The 20015-nt window shown below is 53.1% G+C and overlaps 1 protein-coding gene across 1 annotated transcript in view; it reads left to right on the top strand.

Annotated features, from left to right (window-relative positions):
• Nucleotides 1–15267, top strand: part of SLC7A5 (solute carrier family 7 member 5) — a 30772-nt gene extending 15505 nt beyond the window's left edge. Inside the window, exons 3-10 of the mRNA XM_063168171.1 lie at nt 2680–2785; nt 3162–3206; nt 4588–4711; nt 5850–5953; nt 6584–6680; nt 7094–7243; nt 8080–8257; nt 9415–15267. Of these exons, the coding sequence (XP_063024241.1) occupies nt 2680–2785; nt 3162–3206; nt 4588–4711; nt 5850–5953; nt 6584–6680; nt 7094–7243; nt 8080–8257; nt 9415–9470 (860 nt within the window). The 3' untranslated portion in view covers nt 9471–15267. The remainder of the gene's footprint in view (nt 1–2679; nt 2786–3161; nt 3207–4587; nt 4712–5849; nt 5954–6583; nt 6681–7093; nt 7244–8079; nt 8258–9414) is intronic.
• The last annotated feature ends 4748 nt before the right edge of the window (nt 15268–20015 follow it).

Genomic DNA, 20015 nt, shown 5'->3' with positions numbered 1-20015 from the left:
AGCCTCCTGCTGCAGATTAATCACATTAATCAGGTGTCAAACGATTCTTTTCCGGACTCAGTTCCCTGAATTTTCCCTAGTTTTCCTCCTCTTTTGGGGCTCTGGGTACAACACCCCGTGCTGAGGGCTCCTTCTCCCCGTGCTGAGGGCTCCCTCTCCCAATGGCCGAGTTCCCTCTCCTCGCTGTTGGGGCAGGTTGAAAATATTTAATTATCCTGCAATGCTTTGTGCAGGAGAAGATTGCTGTGCTATTAAAACCAGACTAGACATGACCGGGGAGCAAATGAACATTTTTGAAGGAAGGGCCGGGCACAGACACGCAGCGCCTCACGGGCCCTCCCTCAGCGCTTCCGCGGCAGGGCCCCGGCTGACCCGGCACAATTACCGCAGTCTTGGCAGCTGGAGGAGCCGCAAATGGGCTTTGTGTCACAGCTCGTTACCTTAATTTGGTTAATTGTAGAGCAGAGTGCGGCGGAACAGCCAGTTCAAACCAGGCTCGGGCTCTCCGGGGTGCCGGGCATGGGCAGGGCAGTGCCTGGAGCCCGGGATGAGCTGGGGATGCCCCAAGGCCGTGCTTGGCAGCCTCACCTGCGCATTTGTAACCTTAATTTCAGGCAGATCCAAAAGCCTGGGGCTGGAATTGTCGAGGCTTGAAGGATGGAGTGCCTGGGAGATGGTGCAGCACGGCCGCTCTCTCCCTGCTCCCCTGGCTTCACAGGGTGGGGCTGGATCAAAGGTCCAAATTAGGATCAAACCTAAATAATACCAAGATTTTTAGCAGGGCTTGTTAAGGGGATGAGGTTTTAAACTGGCAGGTTTAGATTAGCTACAAGGAAGAATTCTTTTATGCTGTGGATGGTGAGATACGGGCACTCCTGTGGTTTAATTTAATTGTGTCCTGACATGTTGCTAAATCCATTTGACCCTGGGGCACAGAAATAAGAAATTTAACAACTCACTGGGAGGTTTTGGGGAGCTCCAGCTCTCCAAAGGTGAGGTGGGAAGGGCAGTGAGGTGTTGGCTGCCTCGGGAGAAGAAATATTTGGCCTGAAAGGGTTTTGCCTGTGACAGACAAGGAGGATTTTGGAAGAGCTGTGGACAAGAAATGGAGTGGTGCTCTGCTGCTCCCAGGTGGGAGCATCCTCCTGGGTGGTGAGGGTGATGGTCCATGATGAGGGTGGGAACATGGAGAGCCTGAGACCTTTGAGAAGAGATCCTGAGGGGTGTTTGAAATGCTGGAGAGCCTCCTGCTCTCCCAGTCCATCCATGTGCTGTTGCAGTAGCTAATTGCAGGCGCTGTGAACAAAGTGTGTCTCTTATTCCCATAACAAAAGGCCTGGAAAGAACCAGACTGGTAATTATTCAGGAAGGGCAGAAAATGAGGTGGGGAAAGCTGAGCCCGAGGGATGCAGGGGATCACATTCCACCCCTCCTGCTCAGCCCTTTGATTCACCTGGGCTAAATTGGGATTCTGTGCAGAACCTGCAAGGCAAGAATTGAGGTTAAACTCAGCCTTTTATCAGTCTCTGCTTTTCCTGGCTCTCCTCTTGCACTCAGATTTGTTTTTGAAAAGGATTGGTGCATTTTGCTGAGGAGGATCAAATACATCCAGCACATCCCAAGGGAGATGCAGGGAAGAACCTTTCTGGTGCAAGGAGCTGCTGGGAAAGAGGTGACTCCAGCAGAGAACAGGGATTGGGATCCGGGCAGGAGGAGCCTTGCTCACCTGAGCTTTGAGGAGCATCCCGGAGCTTTTCCAGCAGCACCTCCTGGGTGCCCAGTGCCGAGGGATGAAGGGTTAAGCTGCAGGCCCTGCTGACTGCCTTGTGATGCAGTTGCTGGGGTGATTAGGAGAGCTCTGTGCCCTAAGAGGAATCACATGGGCTCCCCCTGGGTGCAGAGGTGCCCCTCTGGATCCCACCACAGCTCCCTGCACTCAGCCTGGGAGCGTGGCTCTGCCATCCCTGTCCCACAGCCAGCCCCTCCATCAAAGACACGGAACAAAACAACTGCAGAGCATTTGAAAGCAAAATAAATAAACCTGAGGCTGCTCAGGGAGAGCTGGGACCAGAGGCACAATCAAATCTTCTATTTCTGGCGTTTTCTTTCAAAAGCAGATCCACAACAGGAACTTTTGATCATCAGGCCCTAAAGAAGGTGACTTCTGATATCCAAACCCCCAGAACCTGACTTCCCTCAATCAAAGGGATTGCCACAGGCCTCTGCTTTATCAGGTGGCTGGTGGGACTGGAGGAAATCCTGGGTTTCTGGGGGTTTGGGTGGCTGGTGGAAGTGCAGGAAATCCTGGGGCTTTATCGAAGGCCAGCAGCCTGGAGTTGAGAGGACAATGTGACAATCTCTGTTTGCAAAGCATCTTCCAGCAGGAAGGTCCCCAGGATGGCCCTGGGACATCACCTTGGTGACAGCACGTCGCAGTGTGAGAAAGTTTGGAGGAGTCAGTCCTTGCTTGAGATGAGTTTTTGGGGTCATCATGTGGGGATGAACCCAGCTGGAGTGATCCCTGGAAAACTGGAGGGAAAACGTGCTCAGCATAACCCAAAAAGCAGCGGGGTGATAATGAAAACAATTCCATCCTAAGAGCAGCTCTTGCCTCCAGGTTTCTCTGGAGGCCTTTGGGGTTCAGAGCCCGTGGCACTGAGCAGGGTTTGTGTCCTGCAGGTGATGTGGAAAACCTGACCCCTCAGAAATCCTTCGAGGGCACCAAGGTGGGCGTTGGGAACATCGTGCTGGCTCTGTACAGCGGCCTCTTCGCCTATGGAGGATGGTAAGGCACAGCCCTCTCTCCTTTCCACACTGAGCTCAATTCCAGCTCCAGTTATTCAAAACTGAAGCTCCTGCAGGGCTCCCTTGTCAGTCCTCTGAGCACCTGCTGTCGATTTGCTGTGAAAAGAGGCCACCTGTAGCCATCCTCATCATGGAATGATTTGGGTTGGGAGGGACCTTCAGGATCATCCCATGGGCAGGGACACCTCCCACCACCCCAGGCTGCTCCAAGCCCTGTCCAGCCTGGCCTTGGACATCAGCCATCCTCATTTTCCCACAAGATCAGTGCCTGTGCCCCTCCTGGAATCCCTGTGCAGATGAGTTAAACTAGAGGGGTTATTTAACCAGAATTAACCCCTGTCCTTTTGAAATTACAGGAATTACTTGAATTTTGTGACAGAAGAGATGATAAATCCCTACAGGTAGGTGTGAGTCCTGGCACGACTTCCCTGGTGGAAAAGCTGCTGTTTTGGGGAAGTCCCTTCCTCGTGTGTTTAACACAGGAGGAAGCCAAGGTCTTAATCTGGAAAAAGAGAAAACAAGATGAGTTAATGACCTTGCACCTCCCTGGAATCAGGGAAAGGGAACAATAATCCCTGCAGGAGCAGGGCTGTTGTTTTCCCTGCTCTCCCGTGCCGTGTTATCAGTGCTAGGAGAAATCTCTGCTTCCTTGGCCTGACACCTCTGTGAGTTATGGGCCAGCCAAGAGCACTCAGGGCTTTATTGCTGCCTTGGTTCAACTCCCACTGAGCATTTGTGCTGCTGTCCATGTGCTTGTGCTGCTCTCCATGTGTTTGTCCCGTGCTCTTCCCATCCTGTTGAGCAAGAGCTGCTTCCTGCTCTGCCCGTGCCTCTCGGGGTCATTTGGGGCCCTCAGCAGAGCAGGACAGTGCTGAGAAATCCCTTCTGCTCCTGGGAGGGTGCCTGGGAGCTGCTGGGAGCTTGAGGGCACTTGTGCAAGAGCCCCTCCTGGCTGCCCCTGGGGGTGCTTTGGTCCTGCTGGGAAGCACAGGGCTGGATCCACCCCCTCCCAGAGAAACAGCAAAAGGGAGGCTGCATTTTGCAATTATTTTCGTGTCTGCTGGATGCAGTCCTGGTATTTGACTCTGCTCCTGCAGCTTGGAGCTCTGCTGGAGCAATTAGAGTGGCACCAAGCAGGGTTTCCTTTTGCACTTTCCCTTCACAAATGAAATTAAACTGTTGGGAAAGGCATATTTGTACCAACACAGGCTGATCACAGACTTACTTAGGCTGTGCCTGAACTCCTTTTCTCTGAGTTCCCTCAGTCCAGACAGCTGAGTTTAGGTAGAGCCTAGAACTGCCCAGTGCATCCCTGAGATTCCCATCTCCCCCAGGAATCCCCCCAGCACAAGGGAGCTCCTTTGCCCAGAGATAATCCCCATGCTGGTGCCACTGGGTATTTTTAATTAAAAGTGATCTTGGATTCCTGCTTGCCCAGGCAGCCAGGGCCTCTCCATGCAAAAAATCCCTTCTGCCCTCATCCTTCCCTCTCCATCTGCAGTTCAGGGGCCACTCAGTCCTTGGGGCTGGAAAAGACCTTTAAGGCTGTGAACCAGCACCATGTTCAGCACTAACCATGGCTTCAATGTGTTTTTGAGGATGAGGAGTTCCCCACTCCTTGGGCAGCCTGTTCCCCTGTGGATATCTCCCGTCCCTGGGAGCAGTGTGTGCCTGGGACACTGCACAGCAGAAAAGCCAGAGAAGAGAGTGGCTCAGAGCAAGCTCGGGAGGGTGGCAGTCCCTCCTCAGAGCTGCTCCCGACAATGGATGTTTTTTTCCTAGGAACCTGCCCCTGGCTATCATCATCTCCCTGCCTGTGGTCACGCTGGTGTATGTGCTGACCAACTTGGCTTACTTCACCACGCTGAGCACCGAGCAGATGCTGACGTCTGAGGCCGTGGCCGTGGTAAGATCCCTCTGCTCCAGCCTGACTCATCTGGGCAGGTGAAATCAGCCTTGGAATCACTGCTCACATCTCCTGCTTCCTTCCAGGCTGCTCAGGGCTGCTTGCAGAAACTCTGATGTGGAGCAGGAGATAAAGAGCAGGGAAGAAAAGCGTGATCCCCAGGGGATTATCCTGGGCAGCAGTGAGGGTGGCACTCAGTGCTGCTCTTCCTTCTGAGCTAGGGAAGGTTGCTGCTGGCCTTGTGACTGCCCATCAGTTACCAGAGCTTGATATTTATGGGGAAAGGTCACTCAGTCAACACTGAACTGGATTGTTCTCTCTCCGTATCTCCCTTGTTTTAATTAAGAGAGAAAAACAATACTTCTATTAGTTAAAATGCCAGTGTGGTCAGGAACCCTGATGACTTCAGAAGAGAGCAGACCTTGCAGACTGAGCCTGACCAGGATTGTTCAGGGCTTCAGGAGGAGTCTCCCAGCCCAGGATGAGCTGAGCCCCTCAGGTGACACCGCTCCATCCTTTGGGTTGGGACAGAGGCTCTGCTCCAGCCACAGCCTGTGCTGCAGGGATGGAATGGTTTGGGTGGGAAGGGACGTGAAAGCTCATCCCATCCCACCCCCTGCCATGGGCAGGGACACCTTCCACCATCCCAGGTTCTCCAAGCAGCCTGGAACTGTTCTTCTGTGCCGCCTGTCCTGGAACAGCAGAAGCTGGAAATCAATCCCATATTGTTGGTGCAAACCCGCAGTGGAGCAGCACAGGCTCAGGCTGCGACAAAAAGCTGCAGGGCCAGGTCCCTGTGTGTCCCCAGGGCTGGCTCCCAGCTCCTGCCTCAGCACTTGGCAGCAGCTGATGTCTGAGTTTCCTCACAGTTTCCGTTTAGTCTTGAACTTTCCGATAGCTGTGGGTAAATGTCGTGTCCTGGCCCCGAGGGAAGGGCTGGCTGCTGATGTATTTCAGCAATTCCACAGTCGGCTTTTTCAGGAAAGGGGAGCAGCACATGGGAATATGGGAAACTCTGTCACAGCTTCAGCACTGAGCTGTGGCATTTGTTGGGATTTCTCCAAATACTATTTGTAGGCAGCTCTGAGTTTTTTGGGACACTGTGAATGTGAAATGTCTCTTGTTGTCTCCCATTTAGGATTTTGGGAACTACCACCTGGGTGTCATGTCCTGGATCATCCCTGTCTTTGTTGGGCTCTCGTGCTTTGGGTCTGTCAATGGATCTCTTTTCACTTCTTCCCGGTAGGTTCCTTGCTCAATCCTGTGGCTTTTGTTTGCAAGCTGTGCTCAGTTCCTCACCCTTTGGAGTTCTCCTCCAGAGAGTGGCTGTGGGCAGACACAAAGTCTGGAGGGCCTGGAGGCCACGTGGGGAATGCAGGAAGACAAAGTCAGACTTCAAACCAGATTAAAGGCAACCTTTCAATAGTGTCAGTCTTCTGTTCCTCAGACAAAGTCCTGGTGAGGTCAATAAACAGAACCAGACACAGGCTCAGGGCTCGGGGCTGCTGAGAAAGTGCATTTTATGAGAAGCAAAAAGTTGGGAAACTTCAGGGCTGAGAATCCCTCGGGAAGGGGTGAAAGGCTGGGCAGGGGCAGGCCTGAGATGGTTCCGGCTCTGACACATCCCTGGGTTGCCTGAGGAGTCACTTAATTGCTGTCCCTGGAGAGCAGGGTAGCAATCCATCCTTCCTGCATTCCTTGGCCATGTCCCTGGTGAGCAGGGACAGCTCTTCCAGTGCTGCTGTTCCACTCCTGCCTCGGGGCCAGCAGGGCTGAGCTCAGGCTGGCCCCACTTGCTGGTTCTGTGCTGAGCACAGAGCCCTGCAGGGCTGTGACTGAGCTGCGTCCCCTCTCTGTCTGTGTCCCCTCCAGGCTGTTCTTCGTGGGATCCCGAGAGGGGCACCTGCCCTCCATCCTGTCCATGATCCACCCCCGGCTGCTCACCCCCGTCCCGTCCCTCGTGTTCACGGTGAGCCCTGGGGGGTGGAGCAGGGCTGGGATGGAGCCACAGCCATTCCTGCATGTGCCCACAGGAGATGGACCCTTCCCGTCGTCTCCTCATTGTCCACTTCTGCCTTGAATTCTTCCAGCCCTGGAAGTATCCAAGGCCAGGCTGGACAAGGCCTGGAGGAACCTGGGATAGGTTCCGTGGCAGTAGGTTGGAACTAGAGGTCCTTCAAGCTTTGAGGTTCTTCCAACCCAAACCATTCCATGATCCTATGAAATGGTTCCAGGCACCAATTGAAAATAACTTAAATAAGTAAAAAATAGTCAATGGGATCCCTTTCCTGGCAGGTATTTCCCCTAAATACCCCCATTTAGTGTTGTAACATAGGTGGTTTTGCTTGCTCCCTTTCCTAATGGCCTTTTCCCTGGATTCAGTGTGTCATGACCCTGCTCTATGCCTTCTCCAACAACATCTTCTCAGTCATCAACTTCTTCAGCTTCTTCAACTGGCTGTGTGTGGCCCTGGCCATCATTGGGATGATGTGGCTGCGCTACAAGAAGCCAGAGCTGGAGAGGCCCATCAAGGTGAGAACGGGGTGGGCACTGCCAGGGGACCCCTCCCCAGCTCCTTCCCAGCACCAGGGGAGGCTCAGCTGCTGGTCCTGCATGGAAAAGGGGCTGGGACTGCAGGAAATGTTGTGTTGTGGCTAAAGGAGGTGGCCCTGCTGCCGAATCCATGCAGGAGCATAAAGAGCTGCCTTGGGGACAGCACAGTGAGGGCACGCTGGGTGACAGGGACAGGGTGTTGTGGTGGGGTTACTCTCCATGAGTGCCAGGGCAGATGCCAGGCTGACTCTCAGTGTAACACTCTGTACCCCCATGGAATTCCCCTAAAATAGTTTTCTGCTAAAGCAGCCGGCCCCGTGCCCAGCTCTGTCCCCAGTGTCCTTGGCCAGCTTGGCAGCTCCGTGTCCCATCTGGGGGGAGGCCAAGATCCTGTCAGCCCCCGGTGCCTCTCCCCCAAAAGCAGTTTCTCCCTCATCCCACAGCACACTCGGGTCTGTGCCAGGCAGCAGCACCCACAGGGAAACAAACCCACGGGCCTGGCCTGGTGCCTTCCCAAAGGGAATCTGTGCTGCCTCTTCCCTTAGCTTTTGGGCTTTTCTTCTCAAAGCTGGGCTGCTCTGGTGGGTGCCCTGCTTGGAGTCCCCTGGGAAACAGCCCCAGCTTGTGCTGTGTCTCTGCTGGCTTTGGAGTTTGGTGATGATTTGGATATGGAATTATGGAACTGAGGTCCAAAAAGGTGCTGAGAAAGGCTCTTGGCCATGGGGAGACAATAATTCTGCCCCTCCCAGGCTGGATAAGCTTCTGGAAAGCCTCCCCTGGCACATATCCTAAGCTGTCCCTTGCTCCCTGCTCAGGTGAACATCTGCCTGCCCATCTTCTTCATCCTGGCCTGCCTGTTCCTCATCGCCGTTTCCTTCTGGATGACGCCCAAGGAGTGTGGGATCGGCTTTGCCATCATCCTCAGTGGGATCCCCATTTACTTCTTCGGGGTCTGGTGGCAAAACAAGCCCAAGTGGGTTCTCCAAGGCATCTGTGAGTATCTCCAGGGAGGAGCAGCTTTGGCTCCCAAAAGATTTCCCAGTGCTGTGCTGCAGTGCAGGCTCTGCTCCCTCTGGAGGAGCTTCCAGAATCCTGGCTCTGCTCCATTCTTCTTTCATGGGAACAAGTTTGTTCTGATGATTGCCATGTGTGCCAAGCGTCCCAAATGCATCCTGATTTGCAATAATGGCAAAGTTTGGGACCATGACCATGTTTTTTAGGGGGTTTTAATCCTGCCAAAGAAGTTTTTAGCAGCAGAGCAGAATTCCCTGCTCATAGAAAAGCTCAGGGCCAAGCCTTTGCTCAGCAAAGAATCCCTTCCCAGTGGTGTAGGAAGGATTGAGCACAGCTGGCCTCAGTTTGACAGCTGAAAATCCACAATTAGTCCCAACCCATGGCTTAGGCAGTGCTGGCATTTGGGATCCAGGCAAAGCTTTCCTTGGCTTCCCCCTGTGATGCAGAGCAGAGGGAAGGGAAGCTCCCCTGGATGTTTTTAAGGTATCTGCTCCAGGGTCTTCCACCAGCTGCCACAAGGCCAGGGTGTGTTTGGAGGGATGGAGAGGCTGTGCTTGGCACACAAAACCTCAGCAACTGAGCCCAGAAAGTCAATCCCTGCTGCCCAAGTAACTGAGCTCAGCAGCTGCTTCCCTGCTCTCCTGCAAGGGGCTGACCTAGAAAAGCAGGCAAGGAGAAGTGCCCAGCCTTAGCTGGGTGTTTCATGAGGAAGAAAAAAGCTTTCAGCAGCACTCAGCACTTGTTATTCTTCTTTTCCCCCTGTCTCTCTCTCTGTCCTCTGTCCCACCCTCACTTTTTTATCCTGGGTATTGGGCTCAGTTCCTGGAAAAGCCATTTTTGCAATGCCTGGGTAGTAAATTACCATATTCATTGTTTTCCTCCACCAAAGGATTGTAAAAGGAATATTGAAAATATTCTGGGAACAGACAGTGATAATTTTGCAAATGTCCGCTGAGAAACACAGGAATTTTGAAAGTGATTTATTGAATAGATGGAATGGAATGGAATTCTTGGAATATTTCAAGCCTTCAGCTGCACTTGGACTCAGGGTGGGGAGGCAGAGGCTCAGCCCTTCCCTCATGGACCCAGGTTTGTGCTGGGGGTGATCCCTGACCTCTCCTTTGCTTTCTCTGCAGTCTCCACCACCGTGCTGTGCCAGAAGCTGATGGAGGTGGTTCCTCAGGAATCCTAGGCAGGACAAGCAGGGACTCTGAGCTCGAGGAAACGCACAAGGTTATTCTGAGATGACACAAGGATCCGACCCCTCATCCCCAATCCCAGGCACCGGAGCTGCCTCCTGCTGCCACCACTGCCCCAAGGCTCTGCTCACCTCCTGCAGCCCCTGCAGCCCCTCCCAGCCCTGCAGAGCAGCCAGGAGAGTCCTTGGTACGAGCCAGGAGGAGGAATTGCAAAGGGCACTGCCAGGGGGTGCTGCCTGTGCCCTCTGTGTGTGTGTGAGGGCTGTGCTTGGCTCTGGGGGCTCCTTTGCTTTGGGATCTGCTGGAGCCTGGGTTGAGTGTTCAGAGTGCCTGGGGGGGGAAGCTGGGGCTGCCACAGAGCCCTGGGGGGGGTCCTGAGCTGCCTTACCTGGCCCAGGTTGGGGTGGGAAGCAGAGCTTGGCTGATGTTGTCTCACTGCCCCAAACTCACACCCCTATGTGCTGCTGGACACTGGATGTGGGGGGCTCTGAGTGTCTCTGTGCTCCTCACTCAGGGCCCTGCCACCCTCTGGGTTTGGATCACCCCTCTCAGATCCTGGCAGCTCCCTGCTGCTGAGCCAGCCCTCCAGGATGCTGCTCCCCACAGTGCCCATCCCTGGCAGTGAGCACTGAGGGGGAGTTCCTGCTGAGAGCCCAGGAGCTGCAGTCAGCAGAAGGCCAAGTCCTTGGCTTGCTCATTCCATGCTTCTCTGTGCCAGGTTTTCATCCAGCATGGCATGAGCAGCTCTGTGCTCTCTCTCCTCATGGCCCTGCTCAGGGAGCCATGTTTGCCCCTAACCCACCTGCAGAGAGAAATCGGGGGTGGGCATTGCCCTGACACATTCCCTGGGGTCTCTGTGCACTGCCCGGGGCTGCTCCCTTTGTCCTGCTGTGTTTCCTCTGGAATGTGCCACGGAGATGGGACCAACTGGCTCTGGGCTGTGGAGCAGGGCAGATGTCCTGGCTGGCTGGAGCCTCCTGGGGCTGCTGGAGATCATGGAATGGCTGGGTGGAAAGGGACCTTACAGCCCATCCAGTGCCACCCCTGCCATGGCAGGGACACCTTCCACTGTCCCAGGCTGCTCCAAGCCCTGTCCAGCACTGCCAGGGATCCAGGAGCAGCCAGAGCTGCTCTGGGCACCTGTGCCAGGGCCTGCCCACCTCTGAGCAATGAAAGTGAGCTCTGCTCTAAGGAGCAGAGCCTGGCCTGATCCTCCTTTGTGCATCAGGTCTGGCTTGATGAGATGCCAGCACCACCCTCCTGCTCCAGGAGCCATCCCTGAGCACAATCCATGATCTGCATGTGAAATCCTGGTTTGCTGTTGTGGGTGGTGCCATCCCATCCCTGAGCACCCCAGAATTCCTGTAGTTCCCCAGTAGTCAGCACTGTCCCCTGAGGGACACGTGGCTTTCTTTGCTCCAAAGTGTCACCCTTGGAAAGCTGCAGTTCCTGAACCATTTGCTCATTGTGCCTCTGTGCTCTGACATCTCCTGGAATTCTGATCTTCCCCCACTGGAGCTGCTTTGCTGTGTCTGTTGCAGATCTTTGTGCTTTGTGCAGGTGGCTTGGTGAACTATTCCTCATTTTCTTTTAATCTTGGCCATTGGGAAGCCGGGGTGCTCCAGGAGCTGTCACTTCCCACTGGGTTCTCCTTGAGGCAGAGTTCTGTGGGCTGAAGGGGCTTTGAGGACACCCTGGTGCTCACTCACTCTGTGTTATTAGGGCAGGGGCAGCTCCACACTCCCACTATGCCAGCCCTGTGTCCTGCTCTGGGGCAGAACAGGGGAGACAATCAGCTCTTTATTCCATGGCAGCTGGGGTGGAGATTCCAAATCAGCTCAGTGGCAGTGTGGAAATATCCAGTGACAGTGTGGAGATTCCCAAATCAGCTCAGTGACAGTGTGGAAATATCCAGTGACAGTGTGGAAATATCCAGTGACAGTGTGGAGATTCCCAGTGTCAGTGTGGACATTCCCAGTGACAGTATGGAGATTCCCAATCCAGCTCTCTGGGAGCTGAGTTAATCCGTGAGGATTTGCAGCTGCTTTGGGAATATCCAGGGGGCAGACCCCAAGGTTTTTGGCCAGTGCAATGAGTTGGAGCATCTCAGGTCCAATGCCAGTGGAGAGACTTTGGCATAAATAAGGTCATGAATCACAAAATCTGAACTTGAGTTTTGGCTTCTTCCAGCTGTAGGCTGAGGTGGTTTTGAGGAGTGATGGGAAATCACAGCTCCTGCTGGACCTGCTCCATGGAGAGGGGACCTCAGTCTGTCACCTGCCACTCCAGCTGCAGGGTTTTTTGGCTGTGAGGTCTCAGGGCAGCTCCTGCAGGGCCTGGGTTCAGCGTGGGGGCTCTCAGTGCCAAAATCCACCAGCAGAATTCCTTGGGATGCAAAGCAAAGGCATTGGAATCTCAGCCACCTCAACCCAGCTGGCACCAAGAGCCCTCCACAGAGAGCTCAGCATTGGGGCCAGACCTCACAGAGGCTGGCTTGGACATGTCCATCAGGTGATGACCATCACAGTGCCCTCCTGGTGACCCTTTCACTCTGCTTTGAAAGAGGAGCTGTCACACTAAAAAGTAATTTTTAAGCAATCAATGGATTTTGATTAAATCCTTAACTGGCTTGCTTTGCTTTTCGTGGATTTCCATGGTTTCTCACTTGCTGCTGAAGATTTTCTCTTGTACTAACCTGAGGCTCTGATCCCACCTCTGTGGCCATCTCATCAGCATCTCCTTGGCAATAGAGGTTTAGGAAGAAACTAAACCAGGTACCAGCACAGAGCCACAAAAAGGCTGAATTTGGTCAGCCTCAGCTCACAGCTCACATCTCAAAGCTGATCTGCCAAAAAGCTGATTTCTTTCACCCTGGAGTCATTGATCCCCCAGAGCTGCCCTCCACCAGAGCTTGGTGGCACGGCTGGAAGAGCTTGGGTTGGTTTTTCCTGGAGGTTTGGGAGATAATGAGGAATGGGGAAAAACTGAATTTCATTTTAGAAAGAAAAGACCACAAGCAGTTTCTGCAATCATGGAAATGGCTGCCACAGCCCCTGCTGTCTGGTGTGGCAGCTCTTCCCTTGCATCAGCAACATCTGCCCCCAGCTTGTGCTGTTCTGATGGGTTTGGGTATGGGAGAGGGAGAACTCACCCCTGGGAACAACCTTGCTGCTTGTTTCCCTCAGACATGGAGTGAGGTGTGTCAGGGAGGGCAGGGGAGGGACAGAGTTCCCAGTTTCCCATCCTTGCCAGCACTGGAGGTGGGATTTCCCTGTTGTTTTGTGCTCTTTGGGGCCCGTGGTCAGGCAGGGAGGGAGATGAACCCTCCCCGCCAGGACCCTGCAGCCACAGTGACCTCCAGGAGGTTCCACAGGAATCTGTTCCACTGACAGCTCCCTGCAAGTCCTGCTGGGGCTGTTCTGTCCATGGAATTCAGGTTGGAAAAGACCTTGCAGGTCATGGATCCCACGGCTGTGCCATGGTCCTGTGCTGTGAGCTGACTCCAGATTCCAGTTCCTGCTCCTCTCCAGTTGTTGTGAGTTCAGGCTCCCAGGCTGGCAGATGTTGTTTGGGGTGTTCACAGGATTGCATCCTGCAGGGATTGCTAAACAGAGCAGGAGCTGCTGGCCAGGCACTTCCATACCCACTGGGTTCCTCTTTCTAAATGTACCCTTCCTCCAGCTGGGAGGGGAACCAGCCCTGCAAGAACCAGGGGGATTTATGTCATCATGATGGACTTTTAATGATTTTATTTTTTAAAACTTCCTGCAGAATTTGCAGTGGTTTCCATCTCAGACACCGTGTTCTGGTAAACAGGCTTTTGTTTGGAACAGCCCCCTTGGTGGCCACGGAGTTCAAAGGGACTCTGGCACAGTTGAACAAACTTTAAAGGCCCTTCAGCTGGGCTGGGGCTCCTGGGAAGTGGCTTTGTTGTTGTCCAAGGCCTCTCCCAGTGGGTGGCTCAGGCAAGGGAATAAATTGGGCTCCTCCAGGGGCTGCTCCGTGGTGGGTCCAGGCAGGGGCAGTGGGGCTGGTCCCTGGAGCTGTGACTTCCCAGCCCTGAGGGATTTTCCCAGTGGCAGAGCCCTGGTCTGGCTGCAGGGAATTCCAGGGAATGTTTCCACTCAGCCTGGGAAGGTACCCGTGCCTTCAGCTCTGGGGCTTTAATGGAAAATCAAATTACAAACCAAATCCTTGAGGAAACTGCCAAACGTTGTCCTTACACAACTTGGGCTGCTCCCGTGGGATGCCAGCTCTTCCTCCCTCCACTCTGCAACCTCCTGACTCAAATTGGGAAAGGGCTGGAACCAAACAGCTCCTGGAGCTTGGGAAAAGGCAGCCCCAGGGCAGGGTGGCTCCAGGCTGGTGCTGAGCTCTGGCTGGGACCCCAGGGACTGAATCCCAGCCTGTGCCTCAGCCAGAGCCAGCCATGACTGGTGCCAAGGAGGGAGATCCTGCAGGGATGGGAATCTGCTCATCCTGCAGGGATGGGAGTCTGCTCATCCTGTAGGGCTGGGAATCTGCTCATCCTGCAGGGCTGGGAATCTGCTCATCCTGCAGGGCTGGGAATCTGCTCCTGCATTGCTGCAGGGATGGGAATCTGCTCCTCATCCCTGCAGGAATGGGAATCTGCTCCCTCATCCCTGCAGGAATGGGAATCTGCTCCCTCATCCCTGCAGGAATGGGAATCTGCTCCTCATCCCTGCCAGGACATCCTGGAGCCCTCGGTGCTGAGGGAAGCTCCAGGGGCTCCTCATTCTGGGTGTCTCCTTGAGGAGTTACACCCAGGATGGTGCTGGCTTTGCCTGGGCTCGAGTTCTTCCCAGTTGGAACTGGAACTGGAACTGGGTTGGGAATGTGTGGGGGATGCTGCTGAGCTCCCGTTGGATGGTGCAGTGGTAGGAAACGTGGCTTGGGGTCGGTGATCCCAAAGGATCCCATAGCCAGAGGGTTATTCCTTGCCTGAGAAGGGGTGTTGCTTCCTCCAGCTGTGGACGTGGTAATGAGTAAAAATAAAAAGTATTTTTTTAAACACTGAATTAATTTCTAAACTGCCTAAAAGAGACTTTATAGCTACACCTGAGTTCCTCCCCAGGGCTGATGTTCAGCCCAGCACAGGGACTCCCCCTCATCCTGGGCTGTGGCTGTGCTGGGATCAACATCAGACAGGGAAAAACCTCCTGGTTTGTTCAGAGGATGGGGCAGGTCCATGTCCCACAAAACCCTTGGGGAGGGAGGATCCTGAGGGGTTCCCAGACCTCGCTCCCACCCTCAGGACAAAGGGAGGGTGACCTCCACTCCCTGTGGAGAATCTGACTTTTCAGACACTTTGCTTTGTATTTTTGTTGTTTTTTTTTAAACACAGGAAAAAAAAGAAAAGCTCTTAACACACACAAGAAAACCTGAACCTGATTTACGATTTTGTTATATTTGGTTGCTTTAAAAAACCTGTTTTACTAATTTAAATATATCTGTAGATGACACTATATTTATTTGAAAGGGGTAAATATCTTTTAGTCTTAATTCTTCTCCAGTAAGCGCTGTGTATCCCAATGTTTGTGTTCCTGGCAGCACAGCAATTCCACTGACTGAGGGCTGGGCAGCCAGCAGCTCCTGAATCCAATGGCCTTGGACAACAAGATGTCTCTTGCAATGTAATTTTTTTTTTTTTGGTAGTATTTCTTGATTCTTTTATGTCTGTGGTTTAACAAATCTGTTCAATGTTTGGGTTGTTCTATGTTTTGGGTTGTTTTGTTTTGTTTTTTTAACAAAGAAAGCTGAATTACAACACTCTGGTTGCTGGTCTTTGCCTCAGAAAATTTTCTTTTTCCACATCCATCAGCACCTGGGTTTCACAATACTCCTTTTGCAGCTGGATTTAGGAGCAATGAGAGCTCCATGCCTCCACCTCCATCCTCCTTTTTAAATTCTAGATCATTTTCCTGAGGTTAAAACTGGGGGAATGGGGAAGTGGGAGAGCTTTGGGCACGAGGAGGGAGCAGGGGAGGAATATCCCAATTCCCAGGGTGTGTCCATGGTTCTGTGCAGCAAAGGGAATGTCCAGCAGGAGGAAGGGACCACGTTTTTATGGGAAAAGTGCTGCAATTCCTCTCCCCTGTCCATTCCAGGCTGGAGAGGAGGAGTTTCAGTGGGAAAGGAGCAGGGCAGGGATGCTCAGGCTCCCAGGGCTTGGTGCAGGATTTGATTTTGGGTTGCAGAGGGGCAGAACTCCAAGGTTTTCCTTCCTAAAGGAGAGGGTGGTGCTGGGGGTGTTCCCTTGGGACACAAACACATCCCAGAGGAAGAATTGGGCAGGAAAAGCTGTGGGGAAATCCCAATGAAGTGGGACTTGAGTGGTACCACATGGGCTGAGCAAATGTCACACAAATTCCACAGGTATGGTATGACAAGGAGGGACTCACTGAGCTTCCCCTGGGGTTTGGAAAAGGGAATGAATTCTTGTTTGGGAGAGAGGGAGCACTGGCAGAAGTGGTTACTAACAGAGGGAGCTCTGCAGGGCTCACCCAGGGATCATCTCCTGGAAAAGGAGATGGACAGGCTGGAGAGTGAGGAAATTCAGAGCTAGGGAGTGAAATCCCACTGGATCTGAGCAATCCCACTGGATCTGAGCAGTCCCCACGGATCTGAGCAGTCCCCACGGATCTGAGCAGTCCCCACGGATCTGTGGATGCTGCTCCAGCCCCAGCAGTGACCCCTCAGGGCTGGGCTCTGGGTGGGAGCAGGGGAGGACCTGGACACCCAACAAAGGCAGGAAATGTCTGCACCCCCTGGGGCTGGGGATGTGCTCAGAGCTCTTTGCTTTGTGCACTGAATTAATTTCCCACAGCACAGACAAAAGGGTTTTTATCTGGGGGGCACTCTGTGAGTCCAGGGCAAACCTGGGCTGGGATCACACTCCTGCTCCAGGCATTCCCTGCAGATCACCATTGTTGTCACCAGACTGGGCCCTTTGGCTCCTGCTTCCCCTGGTGCCACTGTGCCCTCACAGAACCACGGAGTGACCTCAAAGCTCATCCTGTTCCCACCAGCCCAGGTTGCTCAAAGCCCCTTGAACACCCCCAGGGATGGAGCGGCCACAGCAGAGAACAGACATGGATTCACAGTGGTGCCAGTGTGGCAGAGGGAGGCTCCTGGAGGGTTTTTCCTGGAATGGGAGCCAGATGTGGCCCCAGCATGGTCCAGACACGTCCCCAGCTCTGCTCTTGTGGCTGCTGGGTTTGTCCTGGGGCTGGAGGTGCTGGGAGAGGGCAGCACATCCCTCTGGAAAACACACAGCGAGCAAGGCTGGCATTTTCCCAGCCTCAGACCAAGCCCAGGATATTTTCTCCCCAAAGCCAGGAGCTGCTGTGTGGGAGGGCTGTGGAGAACACAGGGAATGCCACCAAGGAAGGGTGAGCCCTTGGAGCAGCAGGTGGGAATGTCCCAGCACTGGAGGGAATTGCAAAACCCATAAAACTGTTGTTCCTTTGAAGATTTGTGTGCGAGATGAAAGGCCCTAAATCTGTTTGGGTTGGGAAGAAGCCACTGAAGGGTGGGGTGTGACACGGGCCCCGAGCAGCTTCAAGGGTGCACAGATAAATCAAAACAAGGAGCTGACAGGGAATTGTGGCTGGAACCAATAAAAGGATCCTGGGAGGGAAATAAATTCATACAGTGAAAATGAGCTCCAGGTATGAGGGAAATTGGAGACAAGGAGAATTGATGTTGACAAACTTCCTTGAAGCAAAGTAACACCCAGCAACAAAATTGTTCCTTTAATATTGAGGCCATGGAACTGTCTGAAGGGTTTTTTTTACCATTTTTTAAAGGAGTTGCTGATTTTAACCTGCAAAGCCATGAAATAAAGGTGTCTCTCCAGATGATTTTGCTGGAGACTTATTTTTATTTAATTTATTTATTTTTTAGCTGTCAGAGCTCAGCAGCACAGGTTTTTTATGGAAAAATGGGTGTTAAAGATCTTTAACAAAAGGATCTATTCAACTCCCTGATTCCAGACCTTGAAATGTAAGAGGGATTTTTCAGAGATTTCTATAAGGATTTTTCCCCTGCATAATTCCTGGAGATGCAAATTTCCTGCCTGTCTTGGGCTGCAATTCTCCCAGTGGGGTGGGCAGGACGAAAATCCACAGAAAGCACCGTTGTTTCTGGCTGTGCCTCAGTTTCCCCTGCTGGGAAAGGTCTTGCTCATGTTCCCAGAACAGACTGAAAGCTCTGTCTCAATCAGCTGGGACAATAAATGCTGGAAATTCCCCTGCTCTTCATCCAAGCTGCACAACGGGAAAGATGAATCCACATTTGGATCCCTCCATCGAATCAGAGACCAGGGAAGCAAGAAATGGCAATTCCTGTTGCCTGAGCCTCTTTCCTGATTTAATTAATGTCCTGATTTAATTAATCTCTTTCAGCTGCTGTCCTGGGGTGGCCATGCTGGACCCTGTCCCCAAAATCCAGTTTGCAAGCACGGTTTGCTGGGAAAATGTCCCTGTTGCCTCAGGCCAGTGCAATGCAAGCCTTGGAGAGCCTGTTCTGGATTTGGGGGAGCTGAACCCAATTATGCATTCAAGCACCTGGAGCTGTGGCAGCCAGCAAAGAGCTGGGATGGAGCTGGGAGGCAGCAGGAGTGAGGGACAGTGCCCAGGAGATGGGAACAGCAGGATTATGGACACATTTTGTAGGGAAAATAATTATTTTTTTAATTAAGATCTCTTTCCAACAGCTCCTTTTGGAAGTGGTTCCCAGGAGCTCTGCAATGTCCAGCTCCTGCTCTCCCAGTGTTTCTGCATGCGCTGGCATCACTTGTCACTGTGTGTGTCCCCAGGGTGACAGGGACAGCTCACAGAGCCACCCCAGGCTCAGGGTGCATTTGGCCATGCCTGGCCAGGCTCCAGGAGGGTTTGGGATATTCTCCACCACAGAGAGCCTGGCAGGGACTGAGCAGGAGCTTCATTCACCCCCACCCTGCTCCTGGCACAGGCACCAGGGCCCCTCCAGCCACTAGAATTGTGTTTTAGCTGAGCTGGTGACTCTGTGCTCCCAGATTCAACATGCAGCAGCTCATTGCAGCCTTCAGAGTCACTGCAGCCCTCAGAACCATGGAATGCTTGGGGCTGGAGGTTAAATCTCACCCATCTCCACGGGCAGCTCCCATCCCACGTGTCTGCATCGTGCCAGCATCACCAGGGACCTGTCCAGAGACTGTCACAGCATCAGGTGACAAATCCTGCAGCCTCCCAGAATTACCCCAAAGGAGTGATAGGAATGAAAGGCACAGAGCCCTGAGCCTAAGCAAACCCTCGCGATGTTGCGATATTCCAGGAGTGTGGTGAGCTCCACTTTGGAGCCATTTCCTGCCTGGTTTGGTCAACACCTCCAGGAGCCTGGCTCTGCTCTCAGCGAGGTCATTTCTGCTCTGACTTGCCCAGAACAGCAGGGGCTGCCCCTCTGCACACACAGCTCCTCACTTGTGTAACCAGCAGGAGCCTCATCCCTTGGGCTGCACAGGAATCAGGTCTGGGCACCTCAGGAATTCGGGAGCTCTGTGCTGCAATGAGCTGCTGCACGTTGGATGTGGGAGCACAGAGCCAGCAGCTCAGCTAAAACACAATTCAGTGGCTGGAGGGGCCCTGGTGCCTGTGCCAGCAGCAGTCCCTGGGATTTCAGCCCTGTGGTGGAGAATATCCCAAACCCTCCTGGAGCCTGTGAGGACCTGAAGGAGATTCCTGCTGGCCCCGGCTTCCAAAAGCAGCCAAAAGGCACCAGGGCAAAAATTACTCTTGCTGGTCACAGTTTTTTCTTGAGAATGAACATTTGGGGATGGAAAAATCCTTTTCCCCTCTGTTTGTGATTGTTTTCTTTATGTACCTCTAATATTTTCTGGAAAATCCAGAAGCCTGGTATCACCTGGTGGCTCTAAAGCCAGCAGCCCATGGAACCTTTCTGGGGAAGATGAAGCTGAAGGTTTTGGGGTTATCTCAGCTTTTCCTGCATGTCTGGAGGCAGCTGGATCTTTCCATGATATTCCTGATGGACCGCAGGAATTGCAGGGCTGAGCTCCCTGCTGGTGGCTGCAGTCTCCTGTCTGTCTGTCTGTCTGTCTGTCTGTCTGTCCACAGCCTTGCTCCTGCTAAATGGGATTTATCCCTGTGCCGGCACTGGGTTTGCATTAAGGGAAAAAAAGCCCCATAATCCACACTGACAAAGTTGCCTGCAAGAGGCTTTCCACGAGGCACTGGCTCCCCACAATGTAAAGGGTTTAAGCTCTCACATGATGGCTCAGGCTGTGCAATTACTGCAGGAATCAGCTCTGGGCAGCCCCATTCCAGGGGGAGCAGCTGCATGGAAAGGTCTGGGCTGTTAATTGGGCAGTCCTTCCTCAGGTAGAGGAAATAACGTGGTCAAAATAAAAATCCCAGCTCACAGAAGAAAGTTATTTAGAGCCACATTAATCCCAGTGTGTGCCAGACCCTCTGAATAATCAAAAATTACTCTTGCTGGTCACAATTTTTTCTTGAAGAGGA

The sequence above is a fragment of the Melospiza melodia genome, chromosome 13, assembly GCF_035770615.1.
Source record: "Melospiza melodia melodia isolate bMelMel2 chromosome 13, bMelMel2.pri, whole genome shotgun sequence".
Lineage (NCBI taxonomy): Eukaryota > Metazoa > Chordata > Aves > Passeriformes > Passerellidae > Melospiza > Melospiza melodia.
The sequence above is the reverse complement of the archived record's forward strand: the minus strand, read 5'-3'. Positions and strand labels throughout refer to the sequence as shown.